This window comes from Podarcis bocagei (assembly GCF_964188305.1).
Source record: "Podarcis bocagei genome assembly, chromosome: Z".
Lineage (NCBI taxonomy): Eukaryota > Metazoa > Chordata > Lepidosauria > Squamata > Lacertidae > Podarcis > Podarcis bocagei.
In genome coordinates this window covers 7,851,241-7,868,460 of record NC_138140.1, presented here as the reverse complement: position 1 = coordinate 7,868,460, position 17,220 = coordinate 7,851,241, and the positions used below count along the sequence as shown (strand labels likewise).

The 17,220-nt window shown below is 42.1% G+C and overlaps 1 protein-coding gene across 1 annotated transcript in view; it reads left to right on the top strand.

The window, feature by feature from the left end:
- Positions 1 to 17,220, top strand: part of PAPPA (pappalysin 1) — a 246,209-nt gene that overhangs the window by 153,323 nt on the left and 75,666 nt on the right. Inside the window, exons 11-13 of the mRNA XM_081179613.1 lie at positions 6,122 to 6,220; positions 8,265 to 8,397; positions 13,287 to 13,500. Of these exons, the coding sequence (XP_081035739.1) occupies positions 6,122 to 6,220; positions 8,265 to 8,397; positions 13,287 to 13,500 (446 nt within the window). The remainder of the gene's footprint in view (positions 1 to 6,121; positions 6,221 to 8,264; positions 8,398 to 13,286; positions 13,501 to 17,220) is intronic.

The window sequence follows — 17,220 nt, the reverse complement described above, 5'->3', positions numbered from 1 at the left end:
GGGGCCACCACAAAAAGGCCCATTCTAGTAAACATGTTATGAGACTATCAATGGCCACAGCATTATTCCTGGCTATATTCTCCCTCCACTGTCAGAGGCAGCATGGCTCTGAATACTGGTTGCTGGAAATCATAAGTGGCCAACTGTACTGTGCTCACTTCGGCAGCACATATACTAAAATTAGAACGATACAGAGAAGATTAGCATGGCCCCTGCATAAGTGGCCAATTGTACTCATGTCCTGACCTAAGCATAACATTCAATCATTTCATGGAGAGAGAGAGAGAGACCAACTCTTGCAGTAAACAGCTTTTTCAACTCTACATCAGAGAATATTGGACAACAGATAGAGATGCTTGTCTCTTCAAGGTTGCTTTGCATGCTTCTGGGCTGATTAAAGACCCTGGTGACCCTGTACCAAGTTAACAAGAAACGTCCCCATGGTTCCAAGCCACTGTTTTAAGATATGTTAATTATCTTAATGACTTATAGACTGATTCCTAGACCACAACCGGGGTGCTCCACCATCAAAGATGAGGTGTCAACCAGCAAGATGGCACCCCATTTATAGGTTTTGGCCAATGTTAGTCCTACTCAGAGTAGACCCATTGATGTTAATGGGCAAGTCTAATTTAGACCTTTTTATATAGGTGAGCATCCTCTGAGTAGAACTAGGTTAGATGTGACCCACTTTGGAAGCTGAGCTCAGCAGATTCCTCACCCATCCCTACCTGGGAAGGTTTGTTTTTCCAGTATTTCAGTGTCCCTAATTTTTCAGTATTTTGATCAGTGCCAGGGCAATTGGGAGCTGATACTTTAATTTTGAGCACCTTCACATGATCCAAACAACATCAAAACCATGGTTGTTGGTGGTAGATGAGCCTAACATTCTCCTTTCCCTTCCTCCCCCACAACAAACACTCTGTGAGGTGAGTGAGGCTGAGAGGCTTCAGAGAAGTGTGTCTGGCCCAAGGTCACCCAGCAGCTGAATGGGAAGGAGCAGGGAAGCAAACCCAGTTCACCAGACTACGAGTCTACCGCTCCTAACCACTACACAACACTGGCTTGGCTCCCTCTTGGGTCAATTTTTGTTCTTACAAAAGGATTGGGCAGATTCTTAGAGGACACAGCTATCAATGGTTGCGAGTCATGATGACTATCAACTTCATTCACTGTTAGAGGCAGTATATCTCTGAATACAGGTGTGTATCTTGTGTATCTCTGAATATAGGCGTGCACAGCACATTTTGTTAGGGTGTGCACCTTGGAATTTCCTTTTTAAGGCAAACATTAATTGAATATATACTCATACTCAGTCATAAAGGGGATTGTTTTTATTCATCCAATAAACTAAAGAAACTAAAACTTAACTAATTTTTTAACGACTAACTAAATTTTGCTTTAAAAATACAAACTTAAAAAATGAGATACAAAATACCAGAATTTTGCTGTACTGATAACAGACAAAGATACAGTCAGTTTTTGTTATCTTTATATTTAACTAGATACAGTGGTACCTCTGGTTACGTACTTAATTCGTTCCGGAGGTCTATTCTTAACCTGAAACTGTTCTCACCCTGAAGCACCACGTTAGCTAATGGGGCCTCCTACTGCCGCTGCGCCGCCACTGCACGATTTCTGTTCTCATCCTGAAGCAAAGTTCTTAACCCGAGGTACTATTTCTGGGTTAGAGGAGTCTGTAACCTGAAGCGTATGTAACCTGAAGCGTATGTAACTCGAGGTACCACTGTAATGAGCTAACCCAAACTTGCCAAAACAGTTTAGGATTTCTTCATCTTCCTGTCCTAGAGAATGACTTCCTCCTTCTCACTTACTGCTACCACTGCAGCCCATTACTCTCTGCCCCTGCTGCTTCCAAAGACAGATGCAAGCAGAAGCTGCATATCTGTTCCAGACCCACACCAGCCATTTTTTTTCTGCCTGCATCTCTCTCTGCTTCCTCCCTCCCTTACAACTTTGCCTCTCCCCTACCACTGCTTCCCCACAGGTTGTGGCAGCTGAGGGAGCAGGATTGCTACTTCATACTCTTTCCTCATTGCCACAATCCCTCCTTTTTTTAAACATTAAGCTGTGCACATGTCTATGCTTCTGAAAAATCAGCTGCAGGGAATTTCAGATGAGCAGAGTGCTGTTGTGCTCAGGGTTTGCTGGTAGGTTCCCCAGAGGCATCTGACTGGCTACAGTGAGAACAGGATTTGCCTCCCCCAGCAGAGCGCTCCTTATGAGTATTCAGTTGAAATGGAGACACCAGTTTTGGGCAATACCTATGTTTGCCTTAACATGAAGTTGGTTGCTCCTTGTTGCTTTCCTTGCGTTACAGTTGCTTTGAGGGTGGATCTGGAGAATAAACCTATTATTGGCTTCCAGCCACATTGGCTATGTTCTTCCTCCACTGCCAGAGTTGCAATGGAACACAAGTAGGGTAAGTGCTGTTGCACTCAGGTTCTGTGGGTGGGCTTCCCACAGGTACCTGGTTGGTCACTTTGAGAACAGGATGCTAGACTAGATGTGCTGTTGGCCTGATCTAGCAGGGCTTTCTTATGTTCTTTTGACCTCCACTTTCCACAAGATGGAGAGTGATAAGGGTGGACATTAGTGTGTCCAACCCACTCTTGCTTCTTGTGTTTTGGTTTTACACACAGCAGAACACCTGTGTAGAACTGAAGTTATGAAGAAATCATTATTCCATGGTAAATAAGTCAGATGGTTCCAAATACCTCATGTTGGCAATTAATAACAGTGGCTTGGCTAACCACTGCTGGAAATGTCTAAACCAGACATATATGAAATGTGGCTATCTCAGGTTTGGGACTTGGCATCAATGGACAGATTGTCTGAAAGTTACAAGGGCAGACAATGACCAAACAAAAAGGCAATTTTCAGAAGAAATGATGTGACCTTATTAAACAGTAACAAATCATAGAAACAAAGGAAGCTGCCTTCTACTGAGTCAGAGCAATGATGCACCAACAAAGTCAGGCAACAGTTCTTTAAGGTTTTAGACAGAAGTCTCCTCTGGTCTTACCTGGAGATGTTGGGAATTGAATCTGGGATGTTTTGCATGCAAAGGCAGATGCTATGACACTGACTTGTAGCTTCCCATGGTACAGCCTTTCAGATCCAGAAACAGAACTTTAAAAGGGCCCTATCAACCAGATTCACCCCTCTGTGTTTTAAGATTTCTGCTTCTGGGTTGCAGACAGAACCCAGGAAAAATGCTGAGGTGGGGTTTTTTTTGGAGGGGGGGGGGAGTAGCAGCAGCAAAAATAAAAACATAGATATTTTAAATTATCAGAGCTTTCCTGAACCTCAACAATGGTTTGTTTTGGGTTTGGCTCAAGTTTTTTAGTGGAGGTTTGGGTCAGCTTTTTATATCGTTTCTCACTCATCCATTAAGCGACACATGAACTATGCCAAACCCCAGCTCTCCCATTCCTCTCTGTGTTCTTGGGGGCCAAGTGGGTTTCAGAGAGAGAGAGGAGAGGAAAAGAGAAGAGAAGAGAAAGGAAGAGAAGAGAAGAGTCACGCCACAATGTCCATAGAATTCTAGAAAGGCTGTCCATTTGTGTCAGCCATATAAACTGCAGGTGTGGGTAAGATAAATCCCCTAACTGGATAGGTATTTAAGAAAGAAAGAAAGAAAGAAAGAAAGAAAGAAAGAAAGAAAGAAAGAAAGAAAGAAAGAAACCATCCATTCTCCCCAATGAGAGGCAGCCTGCTGAAAATGCAAGAAAGGAGAATTGCAAAATGATACATGTCGAATTGCTGGAATGAATTTCAAATGCCAAAGATAGTTTATGTAAAGTCCTGCACTGTTGTAAAATGTAACCCTATCCACTGGCAAGCCTTGTTGAGGTTCGGTTCCAGTCAAGGTTTTCTTTTTCCTTCCTCCCGCTGCCTCCTTATTTTTAAACAAAACTGAAAAACTTCTTCCAGCCCATTAAAGTTGATTTATGTTTTGCCCGTAGATTCCTTTGCTCTCAGCCTTTGGGGATTCAAATTAGAGAAATCATTACCTCACTTTTGGCCAATCCAGCATCTCTGTTTCCAAATATGCGGAGCACTACTTTTGCATTGCTTTGACTTTTTCTCTCCTGGACATAAGGGAACTATTCTTACTTGAGCCACTGTGGAACTCATTTGCCATCGACATCACCCCTGTCTTGAAAATATCCCCACGGAAGCTTCTCTGCTTACCATGTTTTCTTTAATACAAAAGTGTGAGAATACAGGAGGAAGCTTAGAAGCTGCAAAGCTGGAAATATCTGGGAGAAGCCTGAAGGGGAGCTGATGGGCAATGATTTGGGCCAAGGGTGGGGAAGCCATGGACCTCCAGATGTTGCTGGACTGTAACTCCCACCATCATTGATCGTTGGCCATGCTGGCTGCTGGGACTGCTGGGAGTTGAAGTCCAACAACTAGAGGGACAGAGGAGGAAAACCTGTCTCCCTACATGCTTTGCTGGGCTCCACCTCCCATCATCCCCGACTACTGGTCATGCTGGCTTCTGGTGTTGGGTGGGAGTTACAGTCTAACCCAGGGGTTGTCAGCCTGGTCCCTACCGCCCACTAGTGGCCGTTTCAGGATTCTAGGTGTGCGGCAGGGGGTTCTACGGCACAAGCTGAATCCTCCTTCCATTGAGCACTGGTGGGCAGTAAGGAAATTTTGCCATCAAGAAAGATGCATTAGTGGGCAGTAGGTATAAAGAGGTTGACTACCTCAGGTCTAACCACGGATAGAAGGCAATAGCTTCCTCACCCATGCTTTCAGTGGTGCAAAAGTGCCACAAATAGACCTAGACAGGCAAGACCCTTCCTTGCCTCATCCAACCAGGGTAGCTGTAGTCCAGCCTGGATTACAGATCAGTTTCATAGATCTATGGACTGTGGCATTGTAGATGAGAGCTGAGCTTGGCCCCTACTGAAAAGTAACACCACCATCCACTGCTCACCATTGAGAAGCATCCAGCGATCTTGCAGAGAGGGCAGAAAATAACATTGTGGTCAGATTGGGCCAGCAATGGGCCCCTTTGAACCCCTGAGGCCCTTGACCAATGCTTAACCTGTCCAACTGTTTGGTGCTTGGCCTGTGGACAGGGGCAGGAAGACCAGAGGGGGCACTGGTTATACCACCAAGTTAGGCTTACATTCTCTCTTCTCAGACTGTCCTTTGCTTTACTACAACTCACCCTATTTACCATGACTAGTCCACATTTGTTTGTTTGTTTATCCCCTGTTGCCTGGTAAATAAACTGTTTAACAGACTCCATTTGTTGATGGTAGACTCACCTTGGTTAGAGTTTTTTGAGGAGAGACTGAATGGGCCATCTATCAGGGATGTTGTAGCAGGAGATTTCCTGCATCTGCTGGGTGCTGGACTAGACAAACACCTTCCAACTCTGTGGTTCTGTTTGTTTATGACATGTATATCATGCTTTTCCTCCAAGCATCTCAATGCAGTGTATATGATTTTCCACCACCACCACCCCACTCTATTTTATCCTCACCACAGCCTGTCAGGGAGGTTAGACTGACAGAATAATGACTGGCCAAAAGTCCCCAGTGAGTTTCATGTCCAAATGGAGATTTGAACCTGGAGCTCACTAACTCACAGCCCAGCAATCTATCCACTACACCACACTGGCTCCATTTTTATTGTTTTGTGCTTGAGAGATGCATTGTGCATTTGTTTTGCAACTCATTCCTCCATAATCTCCATAAACATCAGAAATAACTTTCTGAGAGTAAGAGCCATTCAGTAGTGGAACGGTTTCCCTCAGAAGGTGGTGGGCTCTCCTTCCTTGGAGGTTTTTAAGCATCTGTCATGGATGCTTTAGCTGAGATTCCTGCATTTCAGGGGGTTGGACTAGATGACCCTTTTCTTATTGCACCAGGGGAAGACAATCTGATGCACTCCAGATGCTTTGGACTACAGCTCCCATCATCCCTGACCATTGGCTATTTTGACTGGGACTGATGGAGTTGTCCCCAATGCCTGAAGGGTGCCACATTGGCTACTCAATAATTTTATAGACTTCACCATGACTTTTTATAGAGCTCAGTTCAATTTCATGCTGATTCTCCTTCTTCTTTTCTCTTAGGTGTGCCGAACCAAAGTGAATGACTTCAGTGATGGAATATCTCAGCATGCTTGGTACCCATGCACTGCCAACAACACCCAGACTGTTTTCTGGCTCAAGGTAAGATATTGCATGGGGTGGGGAGAAGGAAGGAGAGAGAGAGAGAGAGAGAGAGAGAGAGAGAGAGAGAGAGAGAGAGAAACTATTCACCGAAGGTTTGTAAATTTTCCAAGTTACAAACAGATACAAAGTCCAGAAAAGGGAGAGGGGGTTGATACAATTTGATTTCTCAGTTTTCCATGCTTGTTCAATTTTTACATTTCTGCATAATTTAATTTTTTTAAAAAAAGAAGCCTTCATGAAAATTCACCGTATTTTTTTGCAAATTTCTCCTGAAATACACATCTTCGTGAGCAATTTTGCCTGATGTGCTCATCTTCGCCATCAATTGTCACTGGTATAGCGCCTCTGTAAACCATAATGTATACTGCTTTATGGCACACAATGTAAACTTTGTGGTGCAATTTACAATCAAGTGGTATAAATACACCATAGGTGCTATTTTCTCCAACATTTACATTTTTATGCAATTTTTTTCTCTGATGTACGCATCTTGGTACTTTATTGGGCTGTGGAACTACATCCCCAAATCCTGGGAACTGCAAATTTTGAAGGACGGCTTGTGTCTCATTTGACATATTGTTTTAAAAATTGCATGTTGGGTAGGGTTTACATTAAAATCTGAACCAAAACTATTTTTTTTCTTCCATCCCGCACACTCATTACATACACATGTCTTTCCTTTCCCTGTGGCCTTTCTTCCTCCCAGAAACAGTTTCTCTATGGGTGGAACAACATACTTTAGTGCAAGCATTGTCATGTTCATAATGCATCTATTATCGCCCATGTGTCATAAATCAACAATCCATTGGCCTCAGACAAGACCAGTGTTGTTGGCAATCACAAGTTAGCTGGGAGAGTTGTTTTTGTGGTGGTGAGGCAGCTGATTGTCCACTGTGAAACCTGGGTGCTGGAGTAGATAGGTCTTTGGCCTGAACCAGCAGAACTCTTCTTGCATTCTTCATAACAAAGAATGGAAGAAGAAAAAGAGAGGAAGAGAAGATGAAAGAGGGAGGGGGAAATAAGTTCATTTCCCTGTCAGCTATAAAGCATTTCCCTTAGTTAAGGCACACTTTGGCAATTCACTGGTCAAGAAGAAACAATATATTTTACCCCAAAAAATGTTATTAAGAACTAACCCTCTCTAAGAAAATACACATATTTCTCGTTTTGTAATGCAGGAATATTATCCTGAGATGGCAAGGACTGAACATGAGCAAATTGGGTTCAGATTACCATATAGCCCAGCTTGATCACTGAGGTCTTCCAGAGAAATTCTGGCCTTAACCAGAATTTGGGCATTTGGTGTCATCAGTCCCATACTGTGGAACTCTCTCCCAACAGAAACTCAACAGGCATCCTCACTTTTGATTTTCAGGCATCTCTTGAAGACTTTTGTTGTTGTTGTTGTTAATGCTGACAGGCTTATTCAGAGGTTTACAGTTTTCTGGGGTTGCCATTCATTTTAATGATGGTTCTGTATTGCTTCTAAATGTTTTGTTTGATTGATTGCTTTTACATTGCTGTACACCTGTTGCTTTGTGTGAGAATGATATGCAATGCATATGCGCGCGCGCACACACACACACACACACACACACACACACAAACCTAGGACCTGTTAAAAGAAAGAACATATTCACACAGTGCATAGTTACACAATAGAACTCACTCCTATCAGAGACAAGGATAGCCACCAACTTGGGTGAATTTAAAAGGGGATTAGACAAATTCATGGAGGAGGAGAGGACTATTGATGGCTCCTAGCCAGGATGGCTCAGGAAGCCACAGATGGAAGAGTTCTCTCATACTCAGGTCCTGCTTGCAGGTTTCCCAGAGGGATCTGCTTGACCGAGAACAGGATTTTGGATTAGATGGCCCATTGGCCTGATCAGGCATGCCTACCATGTTCTCAGCCACTGATCTATAATCCATCCCTACATACACTTTTAAGTGTCAGCCAGCAATTGTTTTGCTTCAAGAGGGGACACACAGGAAACCAGCAAGTCCTGTATCTTGGTGTTCTTCTTCCTTCTCTCTCCAGGCTTCCTTTTCACAACCAATGGTTGCTGCCGCCGTTATAATCCACTTGGTAGCAGATGGGACCGAAGATCTCGATCAGCAGGAGACCATTTCTGTTCAACTGGTTGACACCAAAGACCAGAGCCATGACCTTGGTAAGAACCCCTCTGCCTGTTTGGCTATTGTCCTTCACCATAGGATAAAATAGAAGTCTTGGTTGCACTATCATAAAAGCCATTGTTTCAGAGTGCTCCAGATAGTATTTTTACATTTGTATGTTTTAGAGTATGGTTGAGAATTTTTTTTTTTATGCTACCGTTTCATCCTTTGTAAACATCTTAGAGCAGGAGTCGGCAACCTAAGGCCCATGGACCACAAGCGGCCCATGGGAGTTGTTTTACTGGCTCATGAGCCACCCCTGAACCGAGCTTCCCACTTGGTGAGTCCCCGCGTGCTGCGCTAAAGCAATGCAGCGCGGCACCGGGAATTGCTTTTGCGGCACCAGAAATCGCATCTGCACAGATGCAGATGCCGGAAATCGCAGGCATGCACACTCACGCTGCCCGCGATCCAGCCCACAGAGGGGGCTCCATGGCAGTGAACTGGCCCAGGCAAGGTAAGCCTTGCCAACCCCAGTCTTAGAGGTCCCCCCCCAATCAAGCGACCTATAAATTTAATAAGATAAGCTGATTTGATTTGTAATATTTCTATGCTGCTTTTCATTCAAAAAAATTGGGAAAAGTGGCTTAGAAAGAATAAATAACATATTAGAATGTCACAAAACAGCATAAACCATATAGAATAATTAATAAATCATCAGTAAAACAATTACAATCTATAAAACACTATTAACGAAACAACTAGACCACTGTATTTTAATATTTTGTTGGAAGCCGCCCAGAGTGGCTGGGGAAACCCAGCCAGAAGGGCGGGGTATAAATAATAAATTACTAAATAAAGTAAATAAATGGGCATTCGCTGAATATTTTAAGGGGGGTGGGAACACCCACAGAACCCTCCTTCATATAATTTCATGGGACTGGGGAAAGTTGGCAGTACTTTCTGCTGCTGTACTTTAGCTAGAATCTGTACATCACAGATGGTGGCTGGTAATCCATTGGGACGGAGAGGGTGGAAGGCAGAGGGACCTACGGCAGGTTGATTCAGGCAGATGGAGCCAATTAATTCTAGCTTTGGCCCCATTCTCCTTCCTCTTGAAGGAACAAACACTGAGATAGAAGTGGAGCAGGGAGGTGGCAGGCAGGGCCATGCCTCATGTATGTGAGAAGGCATGTAGGTGGAGGCTGGTTCAGGTTGGTGGGTCTGCGCCCCATTTGCTCTGATGGACCAGCCTCCACTGTCACTTTGTGAAACTGTTGGAGGGAAGTGGTTATTTATATATTTTATTTATTTCACCCCACCTGCGAATCTCTTCCTATGAAATTGCCTCAGATAGATTTAACAGTAAAAAACGTCAGCAATAAAAGCATGTGTAAAGCAATTTCATACAAATGAAAACAATTCAGATAAATTCATCTATGAAACCAATTTCAAATCTGAGACAGCCTGGATTAAAAAACAAACAAACCCTCTCCACTTAAAAGATTTTCTGAGGTTTTAAATTGTCTGCTTTCGAATTATTGGGGTTTTAAATTGTTGAGGTTTAATTTGCATTTTTGATTGCCTGTGTTGTATATTTTTGTCATCACAAGCTGCTTTGAGACCTAGATGGTGAAAATCAAGGTTGGAAAAGCAAGCTCAGAAAGATAAGAGAGACAGTGTTTGTCTGATATGTAATGGGAGGCAGTTTCAAAGGGTTGGGGCCACCACACTTAAGGCATTATTCCTATATCATATGGAATGGATTTCTTGATGTGGTAGAATCTGGAGGAGCCTCACTCCTGAAGAGTCAGTTGAGTATACAATGGGTGAGGCAATATTTTAGGTATTCTGATCCAAACCTGACAACTAATTATATTACTATACCAATTGCATACATGAATGCATGATGGATAGCTTGCATTATATGTTCGTTTTCAGTGGATTTGGGGCACCGAGCTTGTCCATATAATCATAATAACTTCTTCAAACCTGAATAAGAAAGCAGAAAAGTGTCTGAAGTAATTTCCACTTAGGTCTTTTAGCAGAGCGTGAAGCTCTGCTTTTCCAAAATAGTTTGGAAGCAGAATTAAAGCTATGTTTCCACATGGCAGTTGATATAAACACTATATTGTCCAGCAATGCTCTTGTAATACTTATTCTGGACTAGTCCTGTTCAGTGAAGATCCTATGCAATTTTAATTAGAAGATTTGGTCTCCAGATTCTGACTCTAATTGCTTTCCATTCAGCTTGCTAGCAGCTCTGTACTACATCTGTTATTTAGTCAGTTCATGTTCAATGGTGGGGAAGAGAGCTTATATTGATGGCTTTCTCTAAATTTCTGACTGTGAAATATATTTTATTCATTTAAGGCATTTGCTACCATCTTTCATAGAATCATAGAACTATAGAGTTTGAAGGGGGTTTGAAGGGACCCCAACCACTGCAATGCACAAATCTCAACTATTGCATCTGTGATAGGTGGCCATCCAATCTCTGCTTAAAACTTCAAAGAGAGGAGAATCTGCAACCTCCCAAGGGACACTATTCCACTGTTGAACAGCTCTTACTGTCAGAAAGTTCTTCCTAATGTTTAGTTGGAATCTGTTTTCTTGTAACTTGAAGCCACTGGTTTGAATCCTACCCTCCAGAGCAGGGAAAAAACAAGCTTGTTCCCTCTTCTGTGTGACAGCCCTTAAGATATTTGAAGATGGCTATCATATCTCCTCTCAGTCTCCTCTTTTCCAGGCTAAACGTACCCAGCTCCTTCAACTCCTCATAAGGCTTGGTTTCCAGACTCTTGATCATCTTGGTTGCCCTCCTCTGCACACGTTTCAGCTTGTCAACATCCTTCTCAAATTGGACAGAGTATTCCAGTCTGAGCAAGGCAGAATAGAATGGGACTATTACTTGGCTTGATCTGGACACTAATTTTGTTGGTTGATACAGTCTAGAACAGCATTAGCCTTTTTTGCTGCAGCATCACACTGTGGACTCATTTTAAGCTTGTGGTCCATCAAGACCCTCAGATCCTTTTCACAAGTGCTGCTAGTAAGCCAGGTGTCCCCCATCCTATATTTGTGCATCTGCTTCTTCCTGCCTAAGTGCAGAACCTTACATTTGTCCCTACTGAAATTCATTTTGTTAGCTTGGGCTCAGTTCTCCAATCTGTTAAGGTCATTTTGAATTCTGATTCTGCCTGTGGCATTAGCTACCCCTCCTAATTTTGTGTCATCTGCAAATTTGATGAGCATCCCCTTAATCCCTTCATCCAAGACGTTGAACAACAACGGGCCCAGGACAGAACACTGCAGCAGCTTTCATACGATATATCTCATGGCACTCCACAATAAGAATTTACAGTAAAATAAATAATATAATTAAAATCGTACAAATTCTCCTACAACCTGCAATTTTTAAAAATAGCACTACTTTACAAAAACAAATTCATAATGAAAGGAAAACTGCTCTGCAGGTTCCTGTCTCTATCGTGGTCTAATTAAGAGGCAATTCAGTAAAGTCATGTTCTTGCTGAACAGAGGCAGAAGCTGCAAGCTTCTACATAAAGTTACAGTAGCTCTGAAAAGACCAAAAAGTATTTTCACTGAGCAGACAGGCACTGCAGGTGCACTTTAAATCCTAAAAATCAACAGTAAAAAGAGAATAAATCAGTGAAATGTGTCTGTATGGCAACAGCATTGTTCTGAATTCCTATCTAGATAGCTCATGTGAATGAAGTATTTGATCACAGTCAAACCTCCGCTCAGTTATCGAGGATTCCTCCCTATCTCGTCTCACATTGCTCAGGGGAGCTGCCCTCCATGTATAAGGGAGAGCAGCCTTAAAATGAATCAGACCACTGGTCCATTAAGCTCAATATTGTCTACTGTTAATGATAGCAACTATCCAGGGATTCTGACAGGGGACGTTCCCAACCTTGACTGACTGATGCCAAAGATTGAATCAGGGACCTTCTGTATGCAAAGCAGATGCTCTATCACTAAACTACAGTTCTTCCCCTTTACTTTGCTGCTGCTGCTGCTACTACAATTACTGTCATTTACTGCTTAATGGCAAAATAGGTTTCCAAGTGGTTTACAAAGTCTTAAAGCAATTTATGCACACATTAAAATATGATCAAAATACACGAGTAAAGCAATACAACAATTTTTAAAAGGGCCTCTTGTATATTATCAGCTTGGAGGGGGAAGCATAGGGAGCTTCACGAGGCAGGGGGGGGAAGAGGACACTTCCCCCAACTTCCATGAACATTCGTAAGTTATTTTAGGATCAAAACCTCATGCGTTGCCTACATATAAATGTGCAGCACCATTTTTTAATTATTTTTTTGCAAAATGCTCAAGGACTTTTGTACACACAAAAATGCTTCGGGCATCCCTTTAAAGTTTCAGACGGCAGGTAAAAATTGTCTTATGAGAAAACCAGATTAATTATTCAAAATATTTTGGCGTCCATTCTTTGTCCAAAGTCATCAGACTTTGTCTTTGTGTAACACATTTTTTTTTAACAAAAGCTTTAATTGCTAATATATTCCTCACCCAATCAAGGTCAAATTGATTTTTTTTATTGATTACTGATTTACATTTCAATGAGTCATAGATCCCATACCGCAGATAGAACTTCTGTAGCAGGAACATTAATATATATATATATAATTCTTCTCATACACCACAAATGCTGCTCTAATGTTATTATTATCTGATATTTTGATCTTAAGTTTTAAATTTGAGATGTTGTGTTATTCGTTTGTTTGTTTGTTTGTTTGTTTAGTGATCCGCTTTGAGACACATGTGAAAAGTGGGGTATAAATTCTGTAAGTGAATAAAAATAAACAAATAAAGGAAAACAAAACAACAATTTAAAACTCTTGTCTCTCCTCCCCTCCTTCCTTCCTCCATCACCCCTTACCTCCTTTGTTGACAGGAATCCATGGCTTGAGCTGCAGGAAAAACCCTTTGATTATCCCTGTCATTCATGACCTTAGCCAACATTTCTACCATACCCAGACCATCCTGATCACCTTCAGCTCTCCGTTCGTGGCCATCTCTGGGGTGGCCTTGCGCTCCTTCCAAAACTTTGACCCCATCACCGTCAGCAGTTGCCAAAGCGGACAGACCTATAGCCCGGCTGAGCAGAGGTGAGTCCTTTCTTCTCTCCCCACCCCGCCTCTCTCACCCTCCCGTGTCTTTACCACCCATAGACTTCCAGCCTCTGTAGGCCTGATCAAGGGGATAATAAGAAGCAGGAGGAGAAAAGCTGTGCCTGACCTTTGGCATTGCCAGAAGAATCCATGGAGTTTCCCAGTGAATGGGAGCAGACAGGGCATTTAACCCACATGGGAAAATGTCAGTAGATTATTTCCACCTCCTTTGTCTCTCCTCGGCTTTCATGGTCCAGCTTCAATCTATGCTAGGAAAATCCTGGAATAGAAGTCGCAACTCAAAGAGGGCAGGCTCTCTCTGCATGAAAGAAAGAAAGAAAGAAAGAAAGAAAGAAAGAAAGAAAGAAAGAAAGAAAGAAAGACCTTGATCCATTCTAACACAATCTTGCACCCCACTTCCAGTAGCTGTACATAATTCTTTTCACTTCCAATTTATTTTCACAGCAGTGTGTGTGTGTGTTTGTGTGTGTGTGTAGGATCAGTGGAGACCTGAGTTTGAAATCTACATTTATCTATATAGCTCACTGGGTGGGCTTGGGCATAACAGACCCTCCAAGCATTCCTATTTTCCAGGGACAGTCCTGAATTCACAGAAGCTGTCCTGGTTTTTTATTTGATCTCAGAATATCCCGCTTTTCCTTATGATGTCCCTGTTCTCTTTAGAGGAATGTTGGAGGGTATGGAGTTATGTGACCCCCTGAACCAAGGAGATAAGTAACTAACTATAAACCTTTGGAAGACATCTGAAGGCAGCCCTGTCTGGGGAGGGTTTTGCTGGGGCAACCCAGTCAGATGGGTGCGGTGTTGTTGTTGTTGTTGACACCCCCATTTTAATTGGAAAAAATATTGTAGGGTATGGTATAAACACAGTATGGTCTTGCACAGCACCTGATCTCACCTTTAAAGCTCTTTGTGGCTTGGAATGAGGGAGTAAGTGAAGGGCCTCTCTTCTCCCCAAGGTTCTTCCCATATACCATAGGTGTTGGAACCTATGGGGCCCTCTGGGTGTTGCTGTGCCACACCTTCCATTAGTCTCACTCAGCAAGGCCCTGAGAGTTGTAGGGCAGGAACATCCTGAGTTGAGGCAGGAAGCCTCCAGCCCAAATGCAACTCTCCTGGCCTCTCTGTCTGGCCCTTGGGACCTTCTCCAGGCCACTCCTCCCTCTCTGCAGACCACACGCCTCACACCCTTTCTTCTTTTGGCCTGGATGGTATGTATCCTTCCATTATTTTAATGTCTATTGGTTGCATAGATGGAAGATGGGGGGTGTGCTAAGAAACTACTCTACTGTACAGATGTAAAATTAATTGTTGCACTCATTTTTGACTTTGGACTAGGGGTGGGTGACCCGTTTGATTCAGTTTCAGTTAAAGTGAATCTATTAAACATGTGCTTTTTGAAACACAATGGAAACCGAAACAGGGCTATCCTTCGAAATTCACACTTCTCTGAATTTTGCAATGTATCTTTCAGTCAAGTGAAGTGTGCAAATGTACACATACTAAGACAGTGTTCCCGAAAATGCACATGTTAGTGAGAATAACATACAAAAATTGTGTTATATTAAGGGAAATCATTTTGCAGCAATGTGCATATTGAGGAAAATTTATACCAAAATGTGTATATTATGAGAAAATTGCACTAATATGCTGATGGATTTTTCACAATGAATTCTTGTTTTAAAAATATAAATAAATTGCAAACTGGTGGGAAAATGTGGAGAAGTCAATTTAATTTAATGAGATCTTTGTCGATATTTCCATACCAGCTTTCCATTTTCTTTTCTTTTATATTTTAAAAAGTCCAGTGGAAATTCACCAGCATTTTAGTGCAAATTTATCTAAATATGCAGATTTTTGTATGGAAGTTTGCCTAATGTACACATTTTTGCACAGCAATTTCCTTTAATATAATGCATCTTTCTATGCAATTTTCATTGATATGTGCATTTATACGTAATTTAACCTTGTAGAGGCTTTACTGTTACTGTGACAACTTCATGGTGAGTACTGGCACCTATTTTTCTAGAAAAAAAGCACTGACCAAAGGTATCAATCATAACAGCCTTAAAAATTAAAATACCCTCCTCCTTTCTTTTTCCAAAGGCAATTTTGTGTATATTTTGTACAGTGTTTATTGACGTATATAGGTAATGTTCAAAAGCATCAAAAACAACAAAACCCTCTTTTTTAAGTTTTCAGATGTGGATTGGAATTATTAATTTTAAGTCAGTTATCATCTCGTATTTAATCCATTTTCTTGAGTGATTGCATTGATTTGCCAAACCTTAAGAAAGGTGTCCTCTTCCAGAGATTCAAAGAGATAGTTCCATCAAAGCACTGGTTGTTACAGGAATAAGGCATCATCATTATTATTTAAAGAAGAATTCTGTACCCTTTTGAAAAACACACACACACACCTTCTGCAAAAAATGGCTTCAGAATTTTGTAGAAGTGTGGCCTTGATTTTTTGCCCTACGAATTAAAACCCTTCAGTTGCCTCCCACCTTTTACTGCATTGGCACTGATTAATCACAAAGTGTATGCTTGAATGCTGTGATAAGAATTTCCGCTCCAACATTTTAAGCTCATAAGAGCTTAAAGGGAAGGCGGAGAAGCAAACTGAACATGTGATTCTGCCACTACCACCCACCATCCCTTCGCCAATGCTTTCAGACATTGCTCTGCAGCAATGGGTCTTTCTCTGTCTCTGTCTCCTCCTGCCTTGGGACTTGGACAGACGTCCATAAACTGGACCTCTCATTTGAAACTTGATCCGGCTGTTCACTGGGCTTCTGAGCTTACTCATCTCATTTCAACACAGTGATCAGAAGCCTTGTATCTAGGTCAGAGCATGTTGTCTGCATTGATTTTATTTTATTTTTATTTTATTTTATTGCTATGGATGCAACTATCTTGTTCTTCTTGATCTAATAAAAGGAGTAAATAGGTCTACCCCAAGTAGACCTATTGAAATAGGTGGTTAAAACTAGAGGAAGAAGAACCTGCTAGATCAAACCAAAGGCTTGTCTTGCCCCACATTTTGTCCCCACCATAGCCACCCAAATTCCTAAGGAAAAGGGTTGTGGTTCAGTGGGACAGCATCTGCCTTGCAAGTGGAATGTCCCAGGTTCAAACCCCAGCCGGAACTCACCATGAATGCCTCCCTTGTTTTCTTATAATGGCAATGGTGCCCACCTTAAAGGTGTTGGAACTGAGTGCTGGTGAGTTTCCGCTGAAAAAAAAGCTCTGAACAGAAGTAATGCATGGCCATCATAACTTGTAAGCTTTATTATCTGTACAATTGTTCACTTCCTTGTTAAATCCGTCCAAGTTGGTGGGTATCACCACACCTTATGTTAGCGAAATCCCATGGTTTTAACTACATGCCATGTGGAGATGCTTTTGAAATTTGCCAATGCCACATTGGGCTTCCAAAGGTGTGCATGCTGAAAGCTTAGTCAACGTTCTAGGTGAAGGGTCCAAGAGTCCCACTTCTCCCCAAAGCAATGACACTTACAATGATATTTCTTTTTAAGGTAAAGAGTGACTTGCTTTCTATTCTCATTCTTCCCCCCCCTTCCCCTCTTACTTTTGCTTTTCTTTTGCTCTGAGTTTTCTACTGTACCCCCACAGACAGGTAACCTGTGTTTTCCTTGCTGTGTAATTATGTCACTGCTCTGCATACTTTGCAGT